Source organism: Melospiza georgiana, chromosome 17 (genome assembly GCF_028018845.1).
Source record: "Melospiza georgiana isolate bMelGeo1 chromosome 17, bMelGeo1.pri, whole genome shotgun sequence".
Classification (NCBI taxonomy): domain Eukaryota; kingdom Metazoa; phylum Chordata; class Aves; order Passeriformes; family Passerellidae; genus Melospiza; species Melospiza georgiana.
The window spans coordinates 1,273,810-1,289,837 of record NC_080446.1 but is presented as its reverse complement, the minus strand read 5'-3'; the positions used below and the strand labels follow the sequence as shown (position 1 = coordinate 1,289,837).

Here is a 16,028-nt window from a genome sequence, read left to right as displayed (position 1 = left end):
GAATGCCACAGCCCAGGCTCTGATTTTGGGGGATTGAATGCCACAGCCCAGGCTCTCATTTTGGGGGATTGAATGCCCCAGCCATGCTCTGATTTTCAGGGAATGAATGCCCCAGCCATGCTCTGGTTTTTGGAGACTGAATGCCAGAACCCAGCCCTGTTTCAGTGCTGCTTGAGGATCAGTGGTGTGTCACAGCACCAAACTCTTTGCCTGTCACTGTGGGAGTGAGTCAGAGCACAGGGAATTATCCCAGTGCAGAGCCCAGTGCTGCCCCTTTGCCCTTGGCAACCAAAGCCCTTCTCCTGCCTTCCTCACCAACGGGGCAGCTGCAAGCACAGCCCTGGAACAAAGCTGCAAATGCCATCTGCAACGGGCTGTGCTTCCAGACAAAGGCGGTGCACCCTGGTGTTTGTGAAACTTGCACTTATGGGATCAGATAAGGACAGGTACAAAGAATAATGGCACAACTCGGGCTGCCTCTGGAATTATAAACATTTTGTTCAACCAGTCACACACCCTTAGTCTGAGCCAACTCCTTAGATGTCAGAATTCTCTATATTTTGATATTCATGGTTAGGGAAAAAATAAAGTAAACAAACCCAAAAGTAGTTCCAAAATTGAATTAATCTTTCAGCTTACAAGAAGTCAAACAGGATATAATTATTATGACTTTCCTCTGTGTTCATCAGGAAAAATACAATAGTCCTATGCATAAAATACCCAATCATTTATTTAGTAGGGAACTGTAACGGAACAAAATTTATAGCATATTGTACTAAACAGGTAATGAGTGCAATTTGTAAATGCATAGTTAGAACCACCCATCCATTGTTTGAGTGGGAAACTGGCACCAGGACTTGCTCCCCAAAACACAATTTATTTACATGTTCTTTGATCAGTGGAGCTCAGAGACCTGGGTGCCTTTGAGGATCAGGGGGCCCTGAAGGCCTCAGGTGTGGGTGAGAAATTGGTGTCATGGGCAGAGAGCAGGGGGCAAAGCCGGGGACAAGGAGGGGACAGAGCTCTGCACCGTGGAGCTGAGGGGGAGAAAGGCAGGAAATGGGGCAGCAAGGCTTCCAGAAGCAATGGGGAACTGTGGCAGAGACTGAGGGACACAGGAATTTCTGGTTTGATTAAGATGCACCTGCAGCCAGGTGTGTCCATAGGCTGGGCTTTGCCAGGATCAGCTTCCATTTGTCAGTGTGAGCCTGAGCCACGGGAGACTCATCAAACACAATCCTGCTGGCAAGGCAGGTGTGCTTGTGCTGCCTGCCCAGGAAAAGGCCTTAAATCACCCCAATCCACAGCCTGGTACTTTCACCCAACCTCTGTGTTCAAATGGGGCTCAGCCTTGGACTCGCCAGTAAACCATTGCTGGGCTAAATGGGATTGATGGGGTGCAGTGGTGAGAACTGTGAGGGACTCTGCCTACAGCACAACCTCAGAGGGGCCAAGGGGCCCAGCTCTGGTTCTAAGATAAATCCCTTTCTGCTGGGATCACAAGGAAGGAAATAAAACTGCTTGCTCTGCTGTTAATTTAATCATCTGGGAGAAAAAAAAAACCCAAACCAACATAGATAATGATTTAAAATTATGGAAAATATCTCAGCTCCTTCTAGTTAGCAGTGGTGCAATATTAATTCTGGAGCTTGCAGGGCTGCTTTGTGAGCCTGAAGTTCTGTGCTTGCAAAAATAGAGCATCAAAGCAAGCCAGTGGCATCAGAAAAAAACAAAATCAGTTTATTTCAGTTGATTTAACAATTCTAACTTCTCAGACTGAGGCTGGAGGTTTTCCCTTGGGCATTCCTTCTCAACAGGAGAATGAAAATCAAAGGCTTGGAAACCAGGAGAGCTCATACCTGCTGTGAATGCTGCTGAGATCACAAGTGGATCCTTCCAGCAAAGCAAATGTTGTGCCACAAATATGTCAAGGAGTGGGTTTAGCCCATTGGGCTACAGCATGCTCTAGACCCTCCAGAGTGATTTTATAGCTAAAAACCAAAAGTGTCTCAATACAAGGCAGAAAACCAGAGTGCCCATAAGGGAAGCTTGGAGGGATTTTCTGGCTCCTCAGATTCTGTGTGAGGCTGCAGGGCCTCCCTTTGCTCCTCCTGTAGCATTTCTGGGACTGAGTCACCTTGCAGCAGTCAGTGGTTCCTTCTCCCACGTTCTTGGATGTTGGAGTGGGGCAGGAATGACCTGGAGGAGCTCCATGTAAAATCAAACAGCCTAAAAATCAATTCTACAAACAGGTTTTGTAACAAGACAGCCCAAGTTAGGATGGCATTGGAAATATCTGTCTGAACAGTACTGGTGCCTGAAACTGGTGTAACTCTTCATTGTCTTGCTGAAATGTCCTCATTGCGAAATGCCAGGATGACTCTGCTTCAACTGTAAGGGAGAACATCGGATGACAGTTGCAGTTTTTGTGCTGCTATAATCCATAGTGTAACGAGATGCCTGAAATCAGAACCACAAGTGCTAGAGCAATTTGAGCCTGTATTTGCAGAGGACATCTGAATTTGGATCCAGACTGGGGCGTTGAGAGGAGGGGGTGAAGGTAACCGAGCAGGGAGGGAGGGAGCAGCAGCAGCAGGAGCAGAGATCCATCCCTGTGCCGCGGGTGGGGTGTGTTACAGGAGGGGAGCTGAGCCCGCAGCTGAGGGAGGCAGAGCGCAGAGCACAGCGGGGTTGTGGCAGAGCACAGAGCCCAGCGGGGTTGTGGCAGAGCACAGAGCACAGCGGGGTTGTGGCAGAGCACACCCGGGTGAGGTGTTGGTCTCGGGCCGGCCGGGAGCTGCTGAGGCTGCGAGAGAACGGGAAACGAGCGCGGAGCGCCGGGGAAAGGGCACAAGGGGTGAAGGGCAGAGCAGGTGACGGCCGGGGCTGGGCGGGGCAGATCAGGGCGTGGCACATCAGGGTGTGGCACATCAGGGCGCGGCTGGGTGGGACAGATCAGGGCGTGGCACATCAGGGCGTGGCACATCAGGGCGGGGCTGCCCTGCTCGGTCCGGGGCGGAGCGGACCCGACCTCACCCAACCCCACCTGGCCCCTTGGAGCCGCCGGGTGCCGGGGCTCGGGGCCGGGCCGGCGGAGCATCCCTGGCCGCCCGGTGCGGGGTGCGGGGAGCGGCGGGGCGGAGCCGGCGGCGGGGCGGGCGCGGCACCTGCGTGCTGGGAGCCGGCGGCGCCGGGCCGGCCCCTCGGCGGTGCCGCCAGACGGCGGCGGCCGGGCTGGGCGCTGCCGGCAGCCGGAGCATCCCCGCTCCGCCCCGCAGCCGCGGCCATGACCGACAACATCCCGCTGCAGCCGGTCCGGCAGAAGAAGCGCATGGACAGCAAGCACCGCGGCGGGTGAGCGGCAGCGCGATCGCGGGGCGGCGGCGGCGGGGCCGCGCTCGGGATGCGGGGACGGGGGCGGCGGCGGCGGCCCGATCCCGGGCGGGAGGAGGAGGAGGAGAGAAGGAGGAGGAGGAAGATGAGGATGAGGGGGAGCAGGCGGGAGGCGCTGACAGGTTGCTCCTGACGCCATTGCCGCGGCACGCCCGGCGCACGGCAGGATGCGGGCGGGCTGCGGGAGCGGGGACAGCCCCGGCCGGAGCGGCCCGGCCCGGCCCGGCCTGCAGCGCCGGCAGAGCGGGCACGGCGGGGCAGCAGCGCCCGGAGGGGCCGGGCCGGGCCGTGCCACCGCGGCCGTGTCACCGCCGCACCCGCCCGGCTCGGCTCGGCCCGGTTTATGCTTGTCATCGTCCATCCCCGCTGTGGAACCAGCCCGGGCTGGAGAATCCCCGGCCTCGGCTGGGAGGAGCGCAGGAGCATCCGTCGGCGGGGCGTGTAACAAAGGCCCGGCTCCCATTTACTGTATCAGCTCGGCAATACAATATCCTTGGTGGCGGTGTCGCCGTAGCCCGGGCGTGCGATGCGTCCCTAAAGGAGACGTAGGGAAGTGTTTATACCGGTGTGCCCATGCAGGAAGTTGAATAAGGAAAATGGTTTTCCAATAGTCTTCCATTACGAAACCGCACCGCTGTGCAGACAGGTTGGTTGGCACACAGCAGGGTGTACGTGGTATCCGAGTCACCTGGCTGTCAATTAGCACAGCATTTCATTCGTCCCTGGAGAATTTGGGGTTTTTAAATGTGGCGAGTGATGTTAGCAAAACAAACCAAAATATTGAAAGAAATCTTCGCTATTAGAGCAAGGGGAAATATACACGTTTGCCTTGTTTCTGTTTTTGGTTGTTAGTTTGCGTTCAGAGCCCTGTAACTGACATTGCTTACACAGCCCATTCAGCATTAGGTGTTTTCCTTGCTGTCGGGTTGTTGCTGGTGCTGTGGCAGTACCCAGGGCACGGAGGTGTGTGTGATGCAGCAGCAATCCCGGTGCCTGTGTCACATGCACCGCTGAGCAAGTGCCACAAGGTGCAGCCGCCACGGCCTTGCCTTTGGTGACGTGATTGAAGGGAGCAGGGAGAGGTGAGGGCCTGGGAAATTTCTCCAAGCTGCTCGAATGGATTCTGTTCCTGGAGTTCTGTAATCTCCAGCAGGAGCCTCCTGGGTGTTCAGTGTGGTTAGTGCTGCTAGCAGAGCCTGCCCTCAGCTAACCCGAGCCATGGGTCATTGCCTGGGGATCCTGCCTGATTAGCAGCCACTGAGAGGCTTTCCAGTGCTGGCAAAAATTCCAGCGGCACGGGAAGGAAGCTTGCCTAGGGCTTTTACTCAATAGCAGTTGAAATAAATTGGATTTGGGGTTTGTGTTCGGTGCAGTAATTGTTTGGGGGTGGGATTTGTCATACATGAGGAACCCTTGTTTTAGTGATGTGATCTCTTGGTGTTTGATCAAGCGATGGAGAACATTGAAGTCAAGCCAATCCAAACCAGTGTTAGAAACCATAGAACAAATCATCCAGCAAGTGGAGGGGTCGCTGGTGTCACAGCCTGGAAATCCTAGGCCATAATCAGGGCCTCTTTTCTTCTGTTCCTTCTGAGGAAAAACCCACACTAAAGCATCCAATTTATGTTCCTTGATGCGTATGAAAACCAGGATGGGCAAGTGTTGATGGGCTTCACTTTGCCATAGCCCCAGCTGGTTCCTACTCTGGGGGTCCCCCAGCAGTGGGAGTGACTTTTCAGACAGATTTTTGTTGGTGTGGTCTTCTGGAGTGGGGAGCAGATTTCTGGTCACGAATGTCTCTATAGAAATCTTGGTTTCTGTTAAAATAAAAGCAAGAAATGGCTAATTCACCTGTAGGGCAGGTGCCATCCAGCAAGGCTTTCATTTCCCTCAGTTTCTGGCATGCTTTGAAAGGAAGCCAGGGAGGAGCTGGCTCAGGAGCCTTGCAGAGATGAGTGATGGCTCAGACAGCTCAGGTCTGTGCTGGAGAGAAGCCACGAGCTTAAAGTGAGTGGGAGAGTGGGGATCTGTTCCTGAGCACAGCTTCAGAGGGGCTGCCGCCAAGGCTGAGCTCTGAATTCCCGTGCTGTGCCTTGAATTCAGCCCTGCTCATCCCGGGGCTTTGCAGCTCTCTGGGGCCCTGTGAGCACTGTGAGGAGGGAAGGAGGGAGGGATGGCAGAGCTGCAGCGGCCCTGGTGGGGTAGGAGCAAGCCCGAGCTGCCCAGGGCCCAGTCCTGCCAGGGAGGAGCTGCAGGTTCCCGGAGCTCCCCGGGTGCTCTGCTCAGCACATGACACAAATTCCCCCCTAAATAGCTGATGGTGTCAGTCCTCAGTCCTGCAGGCTCCTTTTAAAGCAGCAGACTGCTGTGCTCATGCAGCTGCTGTGTGGGAAAGGCCTGGCTCCAGAGCTGCAGGGGAAGGAGAGGGAAGGAGGAGCTTTGCAGGAACACTTGCTGAGGCTGTAAAGCCATTGTGCTGCCTGTGTACTCTGGCTCTGTTTAAAATGGCAAATTCCATCTCAGAGCCAACAGAGAGGGACGGCAGCTCCTGCCCTGGGAGAGCCTGTGTGGGTGTGCCTTGGCACGTGCAGCCTGGGGCTGGCTGCCTTCCCACAGCTGGGAATTGCAGGAATTGCAGCTCCCCTGCCCTTCCAGAGCCACACCAGCTGCATGGCCTGCAGAGGGAATGTTCCAGAATGTTCCACCTGCAGTGTCTCATGGGCAGGTGCATAAAAGGGCAAGGTGGTCATGCATGGCTCTGGTTTTCTTTAGCCGTGGAAAATTTATCTCCTCCTTTTGGAATGCTGTCACGTGGGGGTTGGTTTGTGTTGAAGGTGCCAGGCACGGCCCGTGAGGGTCACAGAAAGGAAATCTGAGAAATGGGCTCAGTTTAGAAGTGACTAAATATGCCAGTGAACATCAGCACCAATTTGACAAATGCCACCTCAGAACAGGTTTGGTTGTAGGTTTGCACACCTACAAAAGTGGCACTTTTTTCCTATTGGGTTTGTTTTACATGGGAGTATTTTTTATTTGATCTTCAAATACTTCTCTGTCAAACATTTATAAATAAAACCTGCTTCTTGCTAGTGCCTGTTCACCTGGCAAGTGGCAGTCACTCTGCTTGTTCCTGCCTCTTACATCACCACTGGGAATGTGTTTTTTGAGCAAACATAATCCCAGGTGAAGTGCAGAGCAGACCTGTTCTTCAGTTCCTCCTGTTCATTGGGATCCCTCTGCAGACCAAGGCAGCATCCCTTACAGGACTGAGCTTCAGGTACAGTTTGCGTCCTGAGAGATTCTTTGCAGTGGTTGTGACTCTGTTTGAGGATTTGTGAGTTTGTTTCCCATTGTTATTTTTGCCAAGTTACGATTTAAAATGTGAATTGCACGGTGCTATATAAGCTGTCCTCGTGTATTTTTCATGGTCTTTCTGCAAGGTGATGATTTTGAAAGTCCATTATATATCCTCACTTGATAGTTTTCTGTACTTTGGGGGTTATTGCAGGATTGTTCTTCAGTCCTTCAGCTGCAAAATGGAGAAGGAGAAGTGTTTAGGAAGGTGTTCCCAAACTATTACAGAAACTGTTTACATTTCTGTAACATTGTGATTCCTCCTCTTGGAAAGTGCACGTTCATTTTATCAGCGTTTCTCAGCAGCAATGTAAACTCCCAGCTGTTTTTCTAGATAATCTTTCCCTTTCCAGGATGCAGTCTTTAGATTTCATGATGGAAAACATTTTATTATTCCTGCTAATGCAAATAATTCTCTGCCAGAAATTTCCTCCTGTGCCACTACCTTTGCTCTGAGCAGAGAATTTTATAGTAATGAAGCCTCTTCCCTCATCATCTGCATCTGTAAGCTTGGGACTTAAAAACAGGGGTGGTAGCCAGAGAAACAGCAGATCACAGAACTACACAGTGCCTGCAGAACTCTTGCAGGGAGGAATAAATAAAGTAACTGGAAAAAGCTGACAGCTCCAGTCAAAAGGATTTGTTATTTAATGGGCACCAAAGCTAATCTGAAAACACGTTTGTATGTGCTCAGAGTACTTTGTTTCTGGTGCCCATATGAATAATTTTTCTTTTTTACATTAAGGTTGTTCAGTTTCCAGAGGAAAAAGGGAAAAGGAGAACTAATAACCTTATTGATTCTTCCCCAGTGAAGTTTAAGACATCACTGAAAAGTTTAAAAATAATTAAAAATTAAGGCAATTGGCTACCTTGGGGGAGTGATAAACATCTGCCTGGAAGAATGAGCACATGGTTCTGTGCTTGAGAAATTGCTCTGTTCTGACCAAAACTTCACTTTGAAGTGATTTCAGCAGTTCTTGGGCTGGCACTGGAGCAGTTATTGTGAACTAGCATTCCTGCTGGAGCAGGGTTTGGCTGGTGGATTGCTCTGAGCCCCCCCAGCACGGCACAGGAGGGAAATCGCGGTCACAGAGTGCTGAGGGTTAAACACCAGCGCTGGGGTTGAGTTGGTGCCTGCAGAACAAAAATCCTGGAACGTTTTTGGGGTAAGAGTCAGGATTTGCTGTCAGGATTTTCCTCCCTGACACAGGAGCTCCAGGGCTGTGATGGAATGGGATTCCTGAGAGCTGAGGAACCTCCCCAGTCCCAGTGTTGCAACCCAGTGCTGGTTGTAGTATTCTGTTCACTGGGAGTTTTTAAATTAAATATTTTACAGGAAGCTCGTGCTGTAAGGCTGTGGAGGAGACTCCCAGCAGAAATTCTGGATATTCTTTACTCTGGCATCCACGCTCCTGATATTTGCCTTCAAAACTTGCTGGGCAGGAAGTTTTCCTTTTGTTTGTTTAATTAGGTTTTCAGTTTGCTTTCCCTGTAATTCAGGAGCTTGCAAAAACTGGCTCCAGCCAGGCAGGGATTTCACAAACCTGTTATTTTTACTCAGCAGATTCTCCCATGCCCTTTCTTGCATATTCTTGGAGCTGCATTATTTTTAGGCTGTTTCTCAAGGCCTGGAGTAGCAGAGCATTTGTAAATTCCCATTCTTACAGCAACAAGTGTGTTTGTGGGGGAAATGCTGCAAGGGGTCACCCTGTTGTAAATATTATGATATAGGTGTGGGGCTATTTTGCTGTTGAGTACAATCCCTGTAAGAGGCCCAGCCTCAAAAATAAACAAAGGTAAATGGTTTCAGATGTCTGATTGCAAGGACTGACTGATTTTTCCTAACTGGAAAGCACATTGTGATGAAATAGGTTGTGTGGACACCAGATTTGCTCCCTTGGGTAAAGCTTCATTTTGGAGCCTTTTCACCTTTGTGAAGGAAGGAAAAAACACATTTTTCTCCCTTTTTTCTGTAGAGCATATCTATATTCTGTTGGAATCCAAATAACACCATTTATAGTAGCTTCTATTCCAATATATTTGGGATGCAAGCGGCTATTTGTCTTAGGTCTTCACCTGCAAACACAAAAGCAAACTGCAATTGAAAGGTATCCAGCTCATAAAATACATTTCTGTAGTAGAGTTTCTGAATTTCAGTGTTTAACACCAGTTTTGCTGTTTGTCTGGTCTTGGCAACCAGCTGCCTTTCAGTGTGGATTTAATACATAAATGGGGGGGGAAAGAATCTTCTAGGTTGTTTTTTAACAAGCAAAAATATTTTGCAGAGGTGACAAAAACGGAGAGTTTCAGAGGCAAGTGGTGATACAGTGGTTATATTTCTATAAATTGTGGTTGTGTGGCCCTGCCTGGGGAGCAGCTGGGGCAGGGGCTGCGTGCAGGGGAGGGTGTGTGTGACCCCAGGTGTGTCAGAAATGAGCTCATTAACCAGTGCCTGGTCCCTGTGCAGGTGCTGTGAGTGCCTGAGGTGCTGTGGCAGGAGGGACCCCCGGCCTCGCAGCGTCTGGCTCGGGCACCCAGAGAAGAGAGAGCAGAGGTACCCCCGCAATGTCATCAACAACCAGAAGTACAACTTCTTTACCTTCCTCCCTGGGGTAAGCATGGCTAAAGTTGCTTTTCGTCGTCCCACCCCACTGCTTTCCCCATTTTCAGTGGTTTTACAGGAGATAAGTGCAGAATCTGGAGCTGGAGAAAATGATGGGGTTGTGTTTGGTGGGGTTGATGCCAAGGCTGCCTCAGGGCAGCAGCAAACCAGACACAGAAGTGTCCTGAGTGTCCAGGACAGCTTTAAAACTGCCCCAAGTCAGCATTTAGTCACTAGGAAAGCATGCAGAAATGTTTCTGGTGGTTACTTCAACATGCATAACATCCTCCCTTCTCTTTTTGTCTGCTTTTTTTTTTTCTAGGTGTTGTTTAACCAGTTCAAATACTTCTTCAACCTTTATTTCTTGCTCTTGGCCTGCTCTCAGTTCGTGGTTGAGATGAGGCTTGGTGCACTTTACACATACTGGGTTCCTCTGGTAGGTCCTTCAAGGTTTATTTCTCCAAAAAGGTTTTGGTGTTTGACAAAATTTCTTGTGCTGCCTTTTCTGTGAGGTGTAAGTTTGCACCTTCAATCATATTTTTAACTTGCTTCCTGAGGCCTGTGCTGTGCATGTTGCAGGGTTTAGCTTTCAGTGAGATCCCTGGTAAAAGCCAGAAAGAGGAGGCAGCTTTGGGACACTGCTGATAAAATTCTATTTGTTTTAAAGCCTGGATCTCCATGAATGACACATGAGATGACACAGTCAGCTGGAACATGTGGGAATATTTTGGGATGATTGTTTGAAGGCTCTTCAAACAGCTGAAACCTAAGCTGGAAATAGCTGATGCTTTTTTAGTTTTATTTTGGAAAGCAGGCAGGAATTTCCAGGTAAATGAATGAATGCATTTCATTGCTATATTAATTAATTAGATCACACATTGGGATATGTGTAAGTACTAGAAACCTGCAGTTTCTAACATCACCTTGCTGCCTTCCTAAAGTTCCCTATTGACAGAGGTAATCAGTAGCTGGTTGCAGCTTTCAGCACAAGCTGTAAAAAGTTCATTTTCTGTGGTACTTGAGGAGTGTTTTAACTGTTTAGTCTGAGCTAATAGTCTCATGTAGAAACATGACTTTGTGATACCAAGCCCATAAAGAATTGGCTTGCATTAATTAATTATTTTTTATACAGTCAAGGATGTGATGCAGGCATTTCCTCATGGCAAGAGGAAATGAAATGACTGCTCAGATGTACAGAAGAGTAGGACTGAAGCCCTAATCAGGCAAACATGTAATTATACCATGAGCAGAGCACATAAATATCTTTAGAGTGTTATTTGTGTAGGTGGAGTGTCTATGTACATGCACATGAAGGCACATGCATCCTCTGTTTATCTGAATATATAAAAAGGGGCTTATACAGATTTCTGTGCACATTTCTGTACAAAGAACTCTCCCAGATGAGTTGTGCTGACTTCAGTGGCTCTGAGGTAGTGAGCACTGGGATATGAGGGGTCTGCCTTACCCTGGATTTCTCACTCTTAGTTACTCAGCTGTGGAGTGAAATGAGATCTGGTTCTTACATTACTCAGGTAAACTCCACAAAGGTTTTCTTGGGGATAAACTTTACAAAGACTTGCTAGGGGGATTACCTTTATAAAGATGTGCTTGGAGAGAGCACCATGATAAAACTGGAAGTTTCTTAAGCAGCAAGTGTGTTTTCAAGCAGCTGGTGTGGGTCTGGCACTGGGGATTGCACAGCAGCACATCTCAGTGCACTGATTCAGGAGCATCAGCCAGAGCAAGGAAATGCAGATTGTTGCATTGGCACTGATGAATTTGGCTGTTGCTGGAGGCAGCTGTGATTTCTCCCTGACCCTTTGCTCCCGTGTCTCCCCGTGCTGCTGGCAGGGGTTTGTGCTGGCTGTCACCGTGATCCGCGAGGCGGCCGAGGAGCTGCGCTGCTACATGAGGGACAAGGAGGTGAACTCGCAGATCTACAGCAAGCTCACAGCCAGAGGTCAGCCCCAGGCCGGGACTGCAGCCCTGCTGACAGCCAGAGTGCAGCCTGGGAGGGGGCTCGGGGTCCCAGGCACGTGGCTGTGTGGCCACGGAGCCCTGGCATGGGGGCTGCTCCTGGGGGGCTCCTCAGCAGGTCTGGTGGAGACTGGGTTTGCTCAGGGGTTCATGGGAGGGGCTGGGTGGGAAGGGACCCTAAAGATCACCCAGAGCCTCCCCATCCGTGGCAGGGACACCTCCCACTGTCCCAGGCTGCTCCCAGCCCCAGTGTGCAGCCTGGCCCTGGATCCAGAACAGCCACAGTTGCTCTGGGCACCCGTGCCAGGGCATCGCCACCCTACAGAGCCTAAAAAGACCCTAAAAATGATGAGGCGTGTGTTTGTCAGCAGCAAGTGCTGTGGTTCCTGAGGATGGCAGGGTCAGCTCCTGCATTTTCCATGTCCATCCCCCTGAGCTCCTTTGGAGCCCCCGTTTGGGAGAGAGCCCAGGCTGGGCTCAGCTGAGCCTGACCCGGCTCTGGCCATTGTTTCCAGCTGTGCTGTACCTAACAAAGACATTTAAATTCTCATTTGAGCAATCCAGTGCTGCCTCACTATGGAGTTACTCCTAATACCATGACAAAGATGCTGAGGCCAGGCTTCTGTTTCAAAAAGGGAATGAACTGAATTTGAGCAAGTTTTGGTTCTTTTCCGTTTCCAGTTTCTTAGTTATAAAAGTTTATACCTCTGAATTAAGATGCAGTGATGTAGGTGTAGAAAATATAATTGCTTAAGGCTGGATATATTTCACATGCCAGGAGTTATGAGGCAACTCCAAACTGGGGAGTTTGAGTTTCTGAATATTAAATCCCCTTTTAATAACATGTTCTTAGTACAACACTTAAAATGCTTGGCAACCAACAAAAGCCTCATCCAAGAGGGGTGTACTACATCTATTTAAAGATATAAAAGAGTTGCCTTCTGGATTCTATTCAATGATCTATAAGGGGCCTGACCTCTCCTTTAGTTCTTTTCATATTGCTATTACGTTTCCCATGAATGATTTCCCTCCCCCCAGTCCTTTAACTTCTCTAATTTTTGTGAAAGAAACCAAGGAGGATTGGCAGCTGGGCACTAGCTGAAAATCTCAAGCCACTGTATTTAACATGAGTTTTGTGCAGAAACAGGAATGAGACTGTAGTATAGTTTGGAGCAGAAAATATAATAGAAAATTATTTATGATTGTCACGTGGTTTGGGGGAGAAGGGTAATTTTCTGTCTCTCAGAAAATTCAGAACTCAATCTCAGAACTTAATTTTTTGGGAGAGCTGATCATCTTCTCCACTGATTAAAACCTCAGCTCCTCTGGGAATTACCTGGGAGCACGGAAGGGCCTGGTGAGGCTGGGGATGGAAATCTGGGGGTTGATTTATCTCACCCCTTTATACAAGGAGCTGGGTTTTCAAGGGAGAGTGTCACCATCTCAGAGGCAGAAGCAGCAAATACCAAAATAAATTTGGAACAGCTGATGTGAACAATTAATTTTCAATGTAGCTGACAGTAGGACTTGGGGTTTTTACAGGCTTTTCTTTTGTTGCTGCTGTAGAACAGCACAGGTCATGCTGCAGGGCTTGGCACAGCCCTGTGCTGAGACTAATGACAAAAACCTTCACCCTAAACCTTTTTTATCTTTTTACCCAGATGATCCATTTATGTTCCAAAATGACAAAACCAGCAGACTTCTGGAAAGATTTTTTTCTTTTTTTTTTTTTTTTAGTGGAAAGCTCTGCATTTAAAGGAGAGTTGTTTGGATTGTTATAAAAAATAATCAAATTTCAATCCCCTATTCATAAGCCACAAGCCTCCCTGTGTTCAGGGGTCTGTGTTCTGATGTGCTTGATGGAAAGCTCGAACTGTGCTTGCAAATTCCTGGCTTGTTTTTCTTCTCCTGCAGCCCCCCTCCCTGGGTAACACTGCATAATGGAGAGAAACTCCACAGAAAAGTGGGAAGGGACCTCCTACTGAGGGGTGCTACTTAGGATACAGATCACTGGCATTTACCAGCCATAAAAAAACCAATATTTTCCCAAACTCTGCGAGTCCTGCTCCACAGCATAAGGCTACAAAAGCCGAAAGTTTGGTGCAGCACATCAAACAAACCCACCCCTCTTCTTTTTTTTATGTTTTAGATGCATTTAACTTGTTTTAGTAAACCTCTGTTTGGATCTGTACTTCAGTGCAGCTTTGCAGATCTATTGTGAAATTTTGACGTAAATGCTCACAGGGTAAAAAGGAGAATCTTTTCTGGCAAATATATTTATTACTTGAAATTATCTGCTTCCTGGTACATCCATCATGCTGCAGATTTGGTGATAATTTCAAAAACCATAGCTTAAATTGGAGCAAACTGTTTGCATTTTATTGTTAACTTTCTTGTCTTTAAGGAAGATAAATCAGGGCGTAGCAGAGAATGAAACAAATACCAGACAAATTTTAACAATAGATTCTTTAGAATGAGAGATTAAGATTAGTTCCTTTTAAGAAGTGATAAACACCAATTTCTATTCTGATTAACTTAAGGAAGTACAAACTGAAAGTGATATAAATGCTGAATAAACCTGTGTGTATTTAGAGGAAACATTTCTAGTTGCACTTACAAAACCAGGAGTTTATAATTACAAATTACTTAAATAGAGCAGTTGTGGGAAATGGACCAGTTGTGCTTATTAGCTGGTTTTAAACATGCATGAGAAAACATCTGATGTTTAGGTGGCAGTTTCCCCACAGAAAGAAAAGGGAATTACAGAATTCCCAAGATCAAAATAAAACTAATTCAAGCAAGTTCTTTATGGGAGTCCTGAGTGAAAGGAAACATCTGGTCGTGGCCCTTCTTAGCAGGACGTGTGTGCACACTGCAGAGATGTCACCCACGGGGGCCAGGGAGGCTGCAGAAGCAGAATTAGCTACCTAAAAAGGGCATCTCATTTATCCAGGAGTTAGAAAAACGTGTGCTGCTTAGAAAGGTCCCCTCTTTGTTTTACCCTCCAACAGCTGAGGCTGGGAGGGTTCCTGAGCAAGACAAATCTGCTCCAGCTGCTTTGGGTTTTCTCAAATTGGAAAAATTTTACAGCAGATGATACTGTTTTCAGCATAATGATCCCAAAGGCTTTTATGTACTTAATGATAGGAAATCATCATGTTACAGCTTTGTCCAGGCATTAATTTCTCTTTTGCAGAATGATTTTTTACCTTGTTAAGGAAAACCTAAAAAAGTAAGTTTGCCTGAACCCTGCAGGTAGTGCTGCTTCTGCTGATAGTCACCAGATAAATCCTTGTGATCTTGGAGAGAATACAGAAAATATGGTTCAAGAAATCCACAGCTTTTCTGCACTTTGGGCCAGGAGTGGCTGTGCCTGTGTGGGGAGAGCACTCGGGCTTTTCCCCCCTCCCTTTGCACAGGAGAATATTCAAAAGCACTTTTTGTTGCTTTGTGAATAACCGTATTAAAAGGGGAGGAAGAGATGTTATCTGTCAGACCCTTTTAGTGTCATAGTACCTAACTTTGTATAGCCCATACACAAGACTGCCAGGGATGCTTTTTTTGATCCTCTTGGAGTGCAGCTTTTCTTTTCAGGCCCCAGCGTAATGGACTCTTAATCCCCGGTTTGCTTCCTGCCCCGGCAGAGATGTCTTTAGCCCAGCATTCGTTTTGTTTACCTTTTTTTTTTTTTTTTTTTTAAACCAAAAACCCTCACAAGGCAAACTCCAGAATCCATGAAAGACCTATGAGATATTTGTGAAATGGGCCATGACTGCTTATAATTTGTAGGAATAATTACAGCATGCAAGGAAGTCTGCATTTATTAGCAGCAGTGATGAAGCATGTTGTTAGGCACACAGTGTGTCACCAAAGCAGCAGGCTGCCCCAGCCCAGAATGGCTTTCATTGTTAATTTGGAGCAGAAACACTGAAGCATATCCTGAGAAGGATGCTAATGAAGGGACTGCCAGTAGTAAAATCCCAGTGACCTTTGTACTTTGTGCTAATTTCTATTCCCCCTCCCTTCCCCCTCCTGCTTTCCCCTGAGCTGCTATCTGGCCAGTTAGCCCGTGAATTTTGAGGTACAGTAGGAGTGTTGTCCGTGCCAGGGTGAGCTCCACGTGCCTCCCCCACTTCCACTCAAATCACAGCAGATTAAAGAGGCTTTTGTTGAAATATAACAGACACGTGGAGGCAGGGTTCAAATTAACTGATTATAAATCACTAGTTAGTCTGAGAAGCCAAATCTAGATCTGGCTAATGATTTGAAATTACTAGCCAATTGTTAAATTAATCCCCTGTTTTAAAGCAACTGGGAAATGTTTGACAGCTGCACAGGAATAAATATTTACATGATTTCTGTAGGACCTGTTCTCTGCTTGTTTGGCCAGTCCTGCAGGAGGCAGAGGAGAGGTGGCAGAGCTGAGCCAGGGACTGGAGCTGCAGCAGGGCAGGAAATGAGGCTGGAATTTGGAAGGACCATTGTACTTCCAGGCCTTGGCTTGAGAGTTGAGCTTTGCATTTCCAGGCACCTGAGGAAAAGGAGTTGGATTTGATGGTTCCCTGCTGTAGCTTTCTGTTCTTGCTCTGGCACCTGCCTGATGCTGAAGGTGTTTCTGAATTCATGGGTTAGGCAGTACCAAAAGGAGTTTAAGGAGTTGTTTCAGAGTTATGACTAAGGAGTGGCTGGGGCTTTCTGCAGC

General features: G+C 48.1%; 1 protein-coding gene across 2 annotated transcripts in view; it reads left to right on the top strand.

Moving 5' to 3' along the window:
* The first annotated feature begins 3,207 nt into the window (after window positions 1-3,207).
* The window catches only part of ATP9A (ATPase phospholipid transporting 9A (putative)), a 45,083-nt gene continuing 32,262 nt past the window's right edge, over window positions 3,208-16,028 (top strand). For both annotated transcript variants that reach the window (XM_058035980.1, XM_058035979.1), the window contains exons 1-4: window positions 3,208-3,354; window positions 9,215-9,359; window positions 9,672-9,785; window positions 11,201-11,309. In XM_058035980.1, the coding sequence (XP_057891963.1) occupies window positions 3,287-3,354; window positions 9,215-9,359; window positions 9,672-9,785; window positions 11,201-11,309 (436 nt within the window). In that variant the 5' untranslated portion in view covers window positions 3,208-3,286. The remainder of the gene's footprint in view (window positions 3,355-9,214; window positions 9,360-9,671; window positions 9,786-11,200; window positions 11,310-16,028) is intronic.